Below are 14,257 nucleotides of genomic sequence, written 5' to 3' on the forward strand. Positions count from 1 at the left end.
TTGTAGGCCTTTTCTCTGTCTAAACATGCATAAGATTGCACCCTTAGTCACTTTGGGCACAATCCTATGGGAGGCTGACAGCCATCCAGTGCAGAGCAGGAGGAACAGCGGAGGTGATTTTCGCTTTTTTGCCCATCTAGCTGAGGCACTGGGGAGGGAGGGATGCTGGGGAGGCTGGGGGATTCCTCACAAGCTGGCCTCCCCAGTCCCCTACCCACCCATGGGAACGCCTCCTTCACCTTCCCTCGCCTCCTTCACCTTCCCTCCGAGGCTGCCTTTGTGACCTTGGGGAGGCAGGCAGCGCGGTTCTTTCTGTGCCAGCTGCAAGGTGGAGGAGGACGGGGCAGGGAACTCAGATCCCTGGGTCTGAGGTTGGAGCACTGCCTCCGGCCTCGGATCCAGGAATCCGAACCATCCTATGCCCCCCCAGACACTGTCTAGGGGCCACGGGATTACTGCCTTAAAATGTTTTTTTTAATCTATTAATTTGGTAGATTCACAGCGCAATGCCGTGCATGTCTACTCAGAAGCAAGTTCCAGTGAATTAGGAGGATTTACTCTCAGATAAATTGCATAGGACTGCAGCCTCAAAGTTACTATCGGCGCCGTCCTGCCCATGTTTACTTGGAAGCAAGTCCCACTGTGTTTAATGGCCCTTTGTTTTGCTTGTTTAGGATTGCAGCCTGTGTGCTTGAAAAGGGGGAGAAGAGCCAGTTTTGTGTGGTGGTTAGAGTGTTGGAGCAGAATCCAGAAGGTGTGGGTCTCACCAATCCCGTTGCGCGCTTCCTAAGTGAAGCCCCCAAACAAATGGAAACGCTCCTTTCTGGAAGGAGGCAGGTCGGCGGAACTCTTATGCGAGCTCCGCCAACCTGCCTCCTTCCAGAAAGGAGCATTTCTGGTTGTGCCAGAAGTGCTCAATCACCATTGTGCAAGCGGAGGGGGCTGCTTGTGCAACGCAGTTGGCGGGGCGTAAGAGAAGCAGCAAGGTCTGCCCTTAGACTGGGACTTGGGAAAGATCCGAGTTCTAGTCCCCCCTCAGCCATGAAGCTCACTGGGTGACCTTGGGCCAGTCACTGCCTCTCAGCCAGGCCTACCTCACAGGGTTGTTGTGAGGGTAAAAAATAGAGGGGAGGAGGACCATGTAAGCTGCCTCGAGTTCCTTGCAAGAGGAAAAAAGGCGGGATATAAATGTAACAAGAAATTTTTTAAAAAGAAATTTACCAAATCTTGCCTCGACAAGTTGAACTCTGCGACCTGTAATGGAACATAAGAACATAAGAAGAGCCATGCTGGATCAGACTGAGGGGCCATCTAGTCCAGCATTGTGTTCTCACAGTGGCCAACCAGCTATCAACCAGGAACCCGCAAGCAGGGCATGAGTGCAACAGCACCCTCCTGCTCATTTTCCCCAGCAACTGGTGTACATAGGCTCACTGCCTCTGGTACTGGAGGGAGCACATAGCCATCAAGACTAGTAGCCATTGATAGCCTCCTCCTCCAGGAATTTGTCCAGCCCCTTTTAAAGACATCCAAATTGGTGGCCATCACTACATCTTGTGGTATTGAGTTCCGTAGTTGAACTCTGTGCTGTGTGAAGAAGTCCATCCTTTTGTCTGTCCTGAATCTCCCACCAATCAGCTTCATGGGGTGACCCCTTTGGCTCCTAGTATTTTGACAGAGGGAGAAAAATCTCTCCCTATCCACATCCTCCACACCATGCATAATTTTGTAGGCCTCTCTCATGTCAACAGAACATCTGCATTAAGCAAACTGGTGTGTAGCTGCTTAGTTTTGCCTAATTTAGGCTGCACATTCATTGGGAGGGCTAACGATGCCCCCATGGAAACCTTGATGACCTTTCAATCCCCTGCCTGCTCCATTCTGAACCAAAATGAAGTCTTAAGATCATGTGACTGCACATACGTATCCACTGGACACCCTCTCTTTTAGTGTACCTGGGTCTGATGGGTATGGAGTCAGAGGGGGTCATGTAGGCCATCGCCCCCCCCCCCTGCTCCAGAGCTAAAGCATCCCCACCAAATGCTTGCCTGGCCCCTACCTGAAGACCGCCAGCGAGGGGAGAGCCCAGCATTCCTCGATGTCAGGGGCGCAAAACCTTTGTCACCTCAAGGGCCAAATTCCATTTCAGAGAAACACTCAGGGGGAGGCGCATTCCAGTGGTGGGTGGGGCCAAAGTGAGGGCCGCTGACGCATCCTCCCCCAAAAAAGGCACCAATTTGCGTCACATGTATGTATAGAGGCAAATTTAGAAATAATTGCTGCAATTGACATAGAAGGACAATACATCTCGCCATAGGGCAGAAGACGGATTGGGTGACCTGTAGGCCTGCTCAGTTTGTTGCTGAGGTGCCAGACGGCAGCTTCAAGGCCCAACTCTCCCTTGTGATGGTTCTTTATCTTTAAACTGGACTCAGACTGGGCTGCCCTTCTACTAGAGGACACCTTCAAATATGGGACTGTGAACTGCCAGTTCTCCGAAATACAGGATTGTGCTTTGTAAAGTAGGACACCAGGCCACCCTAAAGGGCAGGGCCAAAACACCAAAAATCCCAGCATATTTTTGCTGAAAGCCCTTCCTGCCACTAACTAAGCCTTAGGAAAATGGGAGGGAAACTGCACGAAAGCCAGGGACAACCACCAAACGATTGGCAGTTTGGGGGGAAGGGGGCGTGGCCAGGGGATGGGGGCAGGACCATCTGGGGAAGCCCAAAGGGCCGAATTTGGCACCCAGGCCTGAGGTTTCAGACCCCTGGTTCAGGGGAAAGGTTTTCTCCCCGGTCGCCACCTGCCCCATCCTGGACAGCAGAGGCGCCCGGAGGAGATGCCGTGCTGTTGACCTCAGCGCATGCTCAAGGTGATCGGTTGGCCCTGGTGCAACTCCTCTTGGGGGGGGGGTGGTTTCAAGCTGTTTTTGAGGGTCCTGTGTGGTTCCTTAGAAAGTTTCTGGAGATTTCCTGAATAAGGTGGTCGAGTACTGGCAGATTCGCTAGAAGTTCTCTTGCTTGCACGCCATGAATAATCCCTCCAGGCTAGGCAATGTCACAGCAGACAACGGGGTGTGTTCTAAGAGTTTGCTGTTAAGTTCACCCAAAGCGAACTGGTGAGGCCCAGTTCTGGCAAGCGTCTCGTGTGTGCCGTGTGTGTGTGTGTGTGTGTGTGTGTAAAACCCTAAAACAGCGCCCCCACCTGGCACCTCCAGGCATGTTGGACTACAGCTCCCAGCATTCCCAGTTAGCATGGTGCAGCCCACCTGGGACCTCCAGCAGGAGGGATGGAGGGAAGAAACTGGCAGTGTGGGGGGATAAGTAACAAGTTAACGGAGAAAAGGAGAATGTTACAAAGTAGCTCTCTTTTGAGTGAACAGGACAGACTCCATTTTGAGACACAGCCAAAAAGCCAGGCGTCTCCATCCTCAGCTTCAGCAAAGGTGGAGGAAAGGCACAGGAATGGGGTTGAGAGCAATCCCAGAAGACTGCATGGTTAACAAACCACCCTGGCTGCATTCAGACAACATGCTAACCCACAGTTCAACAAACAACCCACAGTTCAAAACAACCCACACTCAACCACTGAGTGTGGGTTAGCGTGTTGTGTGAACAGCTCCATAGTCTCTCCTCTCAAAGGAAAGGCTCCATGCTGAAATCACTGAAGGACTCGCCTCCTTCCTGTTGAAATCCCTAGGCTCTGGGCTTGCCAGAGCAAGGTGCCCACAGTGGGTGCTCTGCCTCCCCTAGCCAAGGCTCTCTGCTCTCCTTCCTCTTCACCTGAGACCAAGAATTCCAATGCACGCTAGTTCCTGGCTGCCAGAAAGGGCTTCAGCCCAGGGAGAGGCATATTGCTTTTAGAGCTCCTTAGTACACGTTGTAGCCTCCACCCCCTTTCCCCTCTTTGTGTATGTGTGTGTGTGTGTATATGTTTCTAGCCTTAGGAAGACTCCTTCCCGCAGTCTCGAAAACTCCTTTTAGGCCTGGAGCTCAGCTTCACCAAGAATGCAGCTAATTTCCCCATAAAGGCATAACTCGGCAAAGGCTGGAGCATCCCCAATGGGTCTACGTGTTAACAATTTCATTTGCTCAGCGAATTCCCCCAAAATCAGCTTGTGCGTTTGAATTTCTGTAAGCCTCAGGAAATGGGCCATCCTCTCTAGCAGTGTCTTGAGCGTGGATCCCTTTGGGTGGGAATCACCTTCTTGGCCATAGACACTTCTTTCCAGTGGCTCAAGATTCCTCATAAGTGGGTGCGTGAGTCTTGTTATAACGTGTGTGAGTTCATACACAAGTCTAACAAGAGGACATCACAGAACAAGAAGAAATGATGGGAGATGCGTATGAATTGTTTTGAGGGGCACGGGATGGGGAGGGAGGAAAGGCAAAGGATATAAAATAGAAAGTCTTCTTAAAGCTGCTGAGTCACCAAATTCTGCCTAAAATGGAGATGCTGAGTCATGATACCTCCTGAGCCAATTCAGGGATGTCATGGGAGCCCGAGAGGGGGGTGGACCATTTACACCTGTAATCTTGCATAAATAACCGCTTTATGGCCACACTTTGCATAAAAGACCCTTGCGTAAAAATGGCGGCTTGCAGAGGGAACAGGCAGCCAGGCACTGCTCTCCAGGACCGTCCACGAGCTCACACAGCATGGCGAACACAGCTGGCCGGCCAGCAGGGGTCCAGAGAGTGGTGCATGAGGCAGAGTGGTGTGGGTCCGTCCATCCCTAAGCCAATGTCTCTACTTAACTGGAAGAAAGCCGGACTATGGAACTCGCTGCTACAAGGAAATCACTGAGGCAAAAAACTGAGTGTTTGCTGCTGCTGCTGTTTCATCTGTATCTGTATCACATTTTGCTGTTTGGTTTTATTCTTACAGTGCAATCCCAGGCATGTCTACTCAGAAGTAAGCCATATTCAGTTCAGTGGGGCTTATTCCCAAGTAACTGTGTATATGACTGCAGCTTTACTGTGCAGTCCTGTACATGTCTCCTCAGAAGTCGGTCCCATTGAATTCCATGGGGTTTACTCCAAGGGAAGTGGGAGGCTTAGGCTACGATCCTATACTCATTTACCAGGGAGCTCAATGGGTCTTATTTCTGAGTAGATGTGTACTCAGATGTGTACAGGATTGCATCATTTGCTTCAAACTGGTTCTTAATTTTTGAATTTCAGTTTGATGGAAAGGTGGGGCAAACATCTTTTTTAAATAAATGAAATAAAAAAGATGGGCTGGTTTGTTTATTTATTTATTTATTCATTTATTTATTTAATTAAATTTATTAATCGCCCATTTGGCTGGTCACCCATAGGTTCCAGAGCCTATTTAAAAAAGGCTCTGGAACCTTGGTTGTATCCAATGTTAGTCTAACAAATCCCATTCATTTCAATGGGCCTACTCTAAGTATGACTAACACGGAATACAACCCCCTGCTAGGAAATTTTAAAACAGAAATAAATTGGCAACTCGGCTTCAGTTAATATGGGCCAGAGGGGTAGCCCTGTTAGTCTACTGCAGCAACAGCAGCATCTTTGGACCTCTTAAATACAAACACATTTATTCTGGCATAAGCATTCGTGAACTATCCTCGACTTCATCAGATGCATGGAGTATTATGGAGACTTTCAGGTATATATGCAATCATATTGGGGGGCGGGGGGAGGGGATTATTAACAGTGAAGTCAGAAGGAAATTAAATGCAGAAAATGCTGACAGTGACAATTACGTTATTAAAAACGGCTGTTCACAAAACCATTGGTGCTGCCAACGCATTCACCCTGGCACTAGCGAAGCCAATCAACACAAGTAGTGTGATAAAAGAGAGCCAGTGTGGTGTAGTGGTTAGAGCGTTAGACTGGGACCTGGAGAGATCCGGGTGCTAGTCTCCACTCATCCATGAAGCTCACTGGGTGACTTTGGGCCAGTCAGCCTAACCTACTTCACAGGGTTGTTGTGAGGATAAACTGGAGAGGAGGAGAACTATGTGAGGGGGAAAAGGCAGGATATAAACGTAATAACAATGATAATGGTAACAGTCAGAGGGGAAAAAAATCCTTTGGCCCGATTTAAGCCTCCGGCGATGGAAGTAAAACCTGTTGACCAATTCTAAGTCATGTTAATGAACTGTAACTCAGCTCACACGCCGTCGGCTTCCAGGCCTTGAAAGAGTTAAGGGGAGAGAGAGAGAACTCATGAGTGTACACGTGGGTGTGCACACATCCGTGTTAGAGGCCCCTTCCTGTCCCTCCTCTCGCGTTCTCACGGTGGCAAAGGGGCACCTGGAGCGGAGATGCTCCATGGATCCCCCGGAGATCACCCCCAAAGGAGGTAACAGCGGAGGGACGCATCCCTTTTTCATGGGTTAGGAAGTCCTTGCATTTCCAGGCCTGGGAAGATGGCGTCTGCAGGTTCCCACGCTGCGGAGCCCCAGAATAGCTGCAAAGTTGGGTATGTACCTTGTTTGATGATGGCCAAGGAGGGAGATGCATTCCTTCTCCTTTCTGGCTTTCTTTCTTAACCGGGAGTGGTTGCAAATGAGAGCGCAGCTTGGTGAGAAGGTGATTTTGTTTTGCTCCTTTGTGCCCACATCAGCTTGGATCCAGGATCTGCTTTCTGCGAGAGGAAGGGCTGTGCTCGCGGATGCCCCCCCCCCCCGCGCGCCGGATTTGTGGGGATTCCCCTCCCCACACGGCTCACCCCCATCCCGCAGGGTCTCCTCGCTCTCTGTGTAGCGTTTCCATCGGGCTGGAGGGCTGCCGTAGGAAGGAGGGGCAAGGAAGTCGACTTCCGCCAGCGCGGGCAATCCGGATTTAATCTGGATCCAAACCAGAATGTGGGAATGAAACGTGTGGAGAGAAATGCTCCTAGGAACATGGGAAGCTGCCTCAGACCAGGCCAGACTATTGCTAGCCCAATATTGACTACTGAGACTGGCAGCTGCTCTCCGGGTCACAGCTAGGAGGATGCTACCTGATCCATTTAAAAAAAAAACTGGAGATGTTAGGAATTGAACCCAGGGCTGCATATGCTACAGTGCATGTGTTCTACCACTGAGCAACAGCCCCTTCCCTGGAGAAAATCTGTTTTTGTTTTGTTTGTTTTTGTAAGTAAAAAAAAAAACAGCTGGATTTTAAGCCTGTCTACTCAGAGGAGCCTTTCCCAACCTGTTAGCCTCCAGATCTGTTGGACTACAACTCCCATAATTCCCAGCCAGCATGAGGCCACCAAGAAGCCACCAGATTGGGGAAGGCTGACTCAGAGATAAGCCTCCTTGTCTTCAATTTAATTTACTCCCAAGTAACTGAGCACAGAATGGGAGGAGTTTACAGTTCTTTAACATTTCTACTGTTGCCTCCCTATAAATATAACATGGGCAGGCATCCATCATCCTGTGAATTAGTTTTAGCTTTTTATTTTATTCCTCATTCACTCATATATCGATGAGTCTATGCCTCCATCTAATAATGTGATTTTGTACCATAGATTAAAACCAAACAAAAAGGTCGATGTTGTTATTAATACAATTAGATTTTTATTTTATTTATTTCATTTCTATTTTCTTTATTTGTTGCATTTATATCCCACCTTTTTTCCTTTTGCAAGGAACTCAAGGCAGCTTACATTATCCTCCTCCCCTCTGTTTTATCCTCACACCACCAACAACCTGTGAGGTGCATTGGGCTGAGAGTCTGTGACTGCCCCAAAGTCACCCAGTGAGCTTCATGGCCAAATGGGGACTAGAACCCAGATCTCCCAGCTCCCAGTCCAGCACTCTCACTGGTACACCACGCTGGCTCTCCTTTTTTATTTATTTCATTTCTATACTGCCCAATAGCCAAAGCTCTCTGGGTGGTTAAAAAAAATTAAAACCACAAAATACAACATGAAATGATATAAAATATGAAAGCTTAAAACTACAATATAAAAGTATTTATTTATTTATTGTCGCTCTTCCATGACCATGCTATCTGGGGATGATGGGAGTTGTAGACCGACATATCTGGAAGGTTAGGGAAGGCTGCTATAAATAAAAAGAACAAAGGTAGTTGTGTTGGCCATAAAAAAGGGCCAAAATCCATATTAGTGTCATATCATTATTAGGGCCAACTCAAAGATCACAAAAACATGCAAACTTTTGAAATCTCCTGATCTCTTCATCAGGCAACATGTTAAAAAAAGAAAAAAAAGAAAAGCAGGTTGGTGAGGGGCGGGGCGTGAAAGTTCTAGTCAGGTGGTAAAATCCAACATAAGTCCTACTTAGAGTAGACCCATTAAAATGAACTGGACTTCAGTTAGTCATGAGTAACTTAAATTCCATTCATTTCAATGGGTCTGCTCTAAGTAGGATTTATGCTGGATTTTACCCAAGATGTGTGCATAGTTTGAGGATATGGAGGAGGGAGGCAGTTTTGAATTCACAGATGGATTTTGTTGTTTTCAAAGTGGAGGATCAGTGGTTGTCTGCGTCTGTTTTGTTCCCAGTGGTCCTAGGGGCACTGAAACCTGGCAGAGCCCAATTTGAATGTCTGCAAACCCTCCGCCTCCATATCTTCTTAAAGCAGGGGTGTTGAACCAAGGGCCAAATCAGAGAAGCTCTCAGGGGCTGCATCTGGCCGTGGGCGGCTGAAGGCAAGAGGGGCCAACCCCCCCCCCACAAAAATACCAAAAATATACCAGCATGTTGTAACTCAAAGCTCTTCCTGCCATCAACTAAGCTTTTGGAGAGGCATTTCAGCCTTTTAGAATAGGGGGAAAATGTGCAAAGTCCGGGAAATCACCAAACAGTCAGTGGGAGGGGCCAGCATAAGGGGGTGTGGTCACCTAGGGAATCCCAAAGGGCCGGATTGAGACCCCTGGGCCTGAGGTTCCCCATCCTTGTCATAAGACACTCACCATGCAGACATCCAGACTATAACAGTCAGCCTTTCCCCACTCCTATTCTCCCCACCCCACCCCTGTCCCAGCAACCTGCTTTTCGTAACATCTTGCTTGATGAAGAGCTCTGGAGATGTCGGAATCTTGCACATGTTTTTGGTGATCTTTAAAAATTATTAATTAATTACAATTATATCCCTCCTTTTTTCCTCTTGCAAGAAACCCAAGGCAGCTTACATGGTCTTCCTCCTCTCCTTTTTATTCTCACAACTACTCTGTGAGGTGCTTTCAGCTGAGAGTCAGTGACTGGCCCAAAGTCACCCAGTGAGCTTCATGGCCGAGTGGGGACTAGAACCCGGATCTCCCGAGTCCCAGTCCGAAACTCTAGCCACTACACCACACTGGCTCTCAAACTTTCTTTGAGTTTATTTGTTTATTTATGTATTTATTACATTTCTGAACCATCCAGTAACCAATAAAGTTGGCTTAATAACAGTATTGCACTATATAGATTTGAAATAAATCAAAATATTTTTTAAAGAAGACATGGCTAACATTTGTGTTTCTCAGTCACAGGGGGAACTGATGTCACATGAGTTGTGGCGCTTCTGCTGTTAGTTCCCAAAGCCCAGTGATGGGGAACCTCTCCTCAGTGGCATAGAACCCGGCCTGTTGAAGTAATTTAGATCAAGCGTAAAACTGATGGGTATGTGGGGCCATGAAGTTTGATGACTTGCCATATGAGGAGACATTTTGAGACGACCCGTGAGTCCGAGCTGAGGTGCGGACATTGTAAGTAAGGCAAGAAACAAATGACGACCAGATGCCGCTTCTTGTGGGGAAAAAGAAGGTATCTGAACAGACCTGACTCTAGCTGTATTTGAGAAGCAGACAAAGCCAGGAATGAAAGTGGAGGAGCTGGACCCAAAGGGGCATGGCCCGGGAGATGGATCAAAAGAGGAAGAAGAGGAGGGAAATCCACAAGTTGTCCAATGTGGGGTCACAGAGGACTTGCTAAGATGGCCGACGTTGCCGCAGGTGAAGCAGGAGGCGGAGGATGAGCTGTCAGAACACTGGGAAGCACAGTGGCAAGCGTTCCTGAAGGCCACGCCGTCCCTTCGCTCGAGGCTCGAAGACCCGCCTCTGCCAGAGCGCCCGCAGTGGAGCGATACGGAGGCCTTCCTTGCGTCGTTCGAGGGTGCGGTTGACGTCCAGCACTGGTGGGCCCAAGGAGAGTGGGCGGCCCGGTTCCTGCCTGCTCTCAGCAGAGAGGCGGAGCGGACCTCTGGGTGCTTGGATGCCGGCAAGGTGGGGTGCCCCGGGAAGGCAGGAGGCTGCTCTGTGGGAGCAGAAATGCAGGACCCGCAGGTGTGCTCCCAGAAGGCCGAGGGGCTCCAAGAGGTCTGCTGCAGGCTGCGGGAACTTTGCCAACAGTGGCTAAAGCCCAAGACGCCCATGGAGGAGCAGGTGCTGGAGCTGGTGATTCTGGAGCAGTTCCTCTCCATCCTGCCACCGGACGTGCAGAGCTGGGTCAGGGAACGCCGGCCGGAGGCATGTGCCCAGGCGGTGTCCCTGGCGGAGGCCTTCCTGCTGAGGCGGCGAGAGGCTGAGAGACAGGAAATGGAGGTGAGAGTGTTTGGCCCTGACGAGGGAGGACAGAGATAGGGGATAGGCTGCCCAGCAGCCTTCCCGAACCCGGTGCCTGCCAGACGCTTTGGACTTCAACTTTCATCAACCCCAGACAGCACGGCCAATGGTCAGCAGTGCTGGGAGTTGTAGTCCAAAATATTTGGAGGGTGCTACATCGGGGAAGGAAACCCTGAACGGATTCACTGCCACACTGACATCGGAGCCACCAGTCAAGCAGGGATTCAGCACCTCGGGCCGAGGAGCTCAATCTGTCACTCGGGTTCTGCTGATGGCCACGCCCCTTTCCCTAAGCCCCACCCCTTCCTCCCAACCACCAATTGTTTGGTGGTATCCTGGCTTTTGTACAGTTTTCTTCCCCATTCTCAAAGGCGGAAATGCCTCCCCTAAGGCTTCATTCTTGGCCGTGAGAACTTTAAGCTAAAACATGCAGGTATTCCCTGGAGCGCAGCCCCCGAGAGCTTCTCCACAATGGAATTCGGCCCTCCAGCTGAAAGAGGTTTCCCACCCCTGTATTAGATGGATTCTTGCTCCCACTGAACTGGAGTGGGTGACCCACAGGGCCATATCGCTTGGGTGAACTTGGGAGTGGTGTATGTGGGGCGGGGGTGCAGGATCTAGCCTTTGCCTGTAGCTTTTCCTTTTCAGCCCCGCTACCCTGCTTTGAACGAGCTCTTCACTGCTGCTGCTGTTGCAGGTCCCAGGGCCACTTGGAACGGCAGCTGTGAATTTCCCCACAGCAGAGTGGATGCTTTCTAACATCTGGCAGAGGCATCTCAGCAAAGGAAGCAAGCCAGAGGGCAACAGGGATATCGACTTGCTGGGTAAGGATTCAAGCTTGTAATTTGGCACCAGAGATGGAATTAAGCTTCTTGAGAAGTTTGGGTTTTGTTTTTTAATGGGTATGTTTCTAGTCCTCAAGGCTGTGAAGATCATCCTAAATGGGCAGCACTTGGTGATCCCTCAGGGGTGCACAAGTGGACGTTCCAATGATATGAAAGAGGGAAATTAAATGATAGATTATTTTTAATGCCAGAATGGGGACCTGAATTTTCACAGACATTCAAATCCAGTTGAAGCTGATCTTCTTCCAAAAATAATAAGTAAGTTCAGTCTGCAACAAAATGCTGCAGCGTAGAGTGCTGCTGTTCAGGATTCTAGCCTGTTTTCAGTATACTGTAATCCATTTTCTCTCCCCCACCCCAGTTTTTCTTTCCCTCTCCTTCAACAGTCAGTCAACATTATGTGGCCACTGAGCATGTTCAGTCCTCCTCGTCTTGTTTTGCATCCCCCCCTTTTCAGATTTTTTTCCCCCTAAAGGTTTTTTTTGGTAAATGGATGGTGGCTACCTAAGCAACGGTAGAGCTTCAGCCATTGGGAGGTGTAGAGATTAAATAAACAAACAAACAAACGGCACTCACAGCCTGAACGTTGGAGAGTTATGTCAGTTCAACCTTTGAGAGAAATCGCAGCTATCCTTGGTACAGGGTAATAATTCATGACATGACTCTCTTATATTCCAGATGGGTGGAGAAGCAAGAATGAGAAGAATTCCCCACTCAAAAGAAGTGAGCAGGTGACATTGCTGAGACAGGCCAAGGAGAATGTGGCCCGGCGTTGCAATCAGAGTGAGCCCTCTAAGAATCTGGAGAGATCAGAGGGGAAGCAGGAACCCGTCAAAGGGGTGGGAACGAATAGATGGGCCGTTTACAGAGGAGGAACTGATGAGGACGACATCCTCAGCATGGCGAGGACACCGAGGAGATTTTGCGAGGACGAGCGGGAAGAGTTGTCAGATTCGTGCCCGGACCGGACTGTGCTCAAGGGAACAAACCCCGGCACAAAACTATACCGTTGCACAGACTGTGGGAAAAGCTTTTCCCGAAGCTCAAACCTCATCAGCCACCAGAGGACCCACGCAGGTGAGAAGCCCTACAAATGCTCTGAGTGCGGCAAGGGCTTCACCCGCAGCTCCAACCTCATTAACCACCAGAGGACCCACACAGGCGAGAAGCCCTACAAATGCCTGGACTGTGGGGAGAGCTTCTCGCGCAGCTCGCAGCTCATTAGCCACCGGAGGATCCACACGGGTGAGAAGCCCTACCAGTGCACCGAGTGCCGGAAGTGTTTCAGCTTGCGCTCGCTCCTCATCCGGCACCAGAAGATCCACACGGGGGAGAAACCGTACCAGTGCGCCGAGTGCGGGAAAAGGTTCATCGAGAGCTCCGAGCTCATTACGCACGAGAGGACCCACACGGGCGAGAAGCCCTACAAGTGCGGCGTGTGCGGCATCAGCTTCTGCCAGAGCTCGAACCTGCTGGCACACACCCGGACTCATACGGGGGAAAAACCCTACCGGTGCGCCAGCTGTGGCAAGAGTTTCAGCCGGAGCTCGAACCTCATTGTGCACGAGAGGACGCACACGGGCGAGAAGCCGTACGAGTGCTCCTACTGCGGGAAAGGCTTCAGCCAGAACTCTCGACTTATCAGTCACAAGAGAATCCACACCAGAGAAGCCATGTGAAGCGCCTCGAGGGAGGATTTCTGCAGTCGTCTCTCGCCCTATAAGAACTCATCTCTCTGCCTACAAACTGTCCCAAGGGCAAAGCGGAGAAGCTACGAGAGTGTGAACTCTGTTAGATATGAGAGTGTCGCTGTAGAACAGGGGTGGGCAATGTGCGGCCCATGGGCTCCATGCAGCCCTTGCTGCCTCCCAAACAAAAGTATTCTTTTTGGGGGAGGGGAAATGGCATCTGTAGGCGCTACACAGCGCAAAAAGGGTCAAATGTAGCTTGCTAGTAAGCTAAATTTGACCATTTTGGTGCTCCGTAGCAGGTATGGACACCATTTTTCCCCCGAAAAGATTCTGGTTGCCCTGCAGCCTGGAAGCCCACAGGGGTTTCTCGGGGGCAAATATGCCCCCCGGACCTCCTGAAGTTGCTCACCCCTGATGTAGAAAGACATTGTAAAGCAGGGGTGGAGGAACCTGTTGCTTTACAGGCGTTTTTGGGCTGCAGACCCCATCATCCCTGACTATTGCCCATGCTGGCTGGGGCTGACGGAAGTTAGAGTTCCAACAGCATCTGGACGGCCACCAGCTCCCCCCCCCCCCGCCCCCAATGTAAATTTCCAGCATGTGAAGAGCGGCACCTGATGCTGAAGCCAAGCAGGTTTAGATCTGGTCACTCCCTTGGATGCAGCGCAGTTAGGAAACTTTGGACTACGGGACATGATGTTCTCACTGGGCCCCCATTCTTTCGATGGCAATAGCACGGCTTACTTCACAAAACGTGTTAAGCGAGCCCAGCTACCTTTGGGGGCCTCCTGCTTCTTCTGTTGAGCGGAGCCCTGGGCATCTGCCCCAAAGCCCAACCCCAAGATGGTGCCACCACTTGGATGGGAGACCACATTGTGTCCCATGTAAGAGCAGGGTATAAACTCAATAAATAAATATTTCAAAAACAATTCTCAGAATGTAGCCGTCAATGGAAAATTCTCTTATCCACCCCCCACCCTCCGCAACCATCACAGAACTACAATTCCCAAGGAGAAGGAATGGCTGATAAACCAATAAGGATGTATGAGACTTTCTTTTTTGTTCACTATGTGAGTGTGCCCTGTCCAAAGCCCCTGTTTGCAAATTGCCGGACGTGCACTCGCCTCAGATTTTGCGCAGCTTTCCCAGTTTGATGTTGTGCAAATTTCTTAATTTGTGCAAATTTCC

General features: G+C 50.0%; 1 protein-coding gene across 1 annotated transcript; it reads left to right on the plus strand.

The window, feature by feature from the left end:
- The first annotated feature begins 6,223 nt into the window (after positions 1 to 6,223).
- Positions 6,224 to 13,990, plus strand: LOC146356022 (uncharacterized). The gene is made up of 4 exons (XM_084831615.1): positions 6,224 to 6,459; positions 9,457 to 10,512; positions 11,231 to 11,357; positions 12,057 to 13,990. Exons 2-4 carry the CDS (start codon positions 9,790 to 9,792, stop codon positions 13,055 to 13,057), a joined length of 1,851 nt encoding a protein of 616 aa, XP_084687741.1. The 5' UTR covers positions 6,224 to 6,459; positions 9,457 to 9,789; the 3' UTR covers positions 13,058 to 13,990.
- The last annotated feature ends 267 nt before the right edge of the window (positions 13,991 to 14,257 follow it).

This window comes from Heloderma suspectum, chromosome 2 (assembly GCF_057233095.1).
Source record: "Heloderma suspectum isolate Gila_16-S chromosome 2, 16-S_ref, whole genome shotgun sequence".
Lineage (NCBI taxonomy): Eukaryota > Metazoa > Chordata > Lepidosauria > Squamata > Helodermatidae > Heloderma > Heloderma suspectum.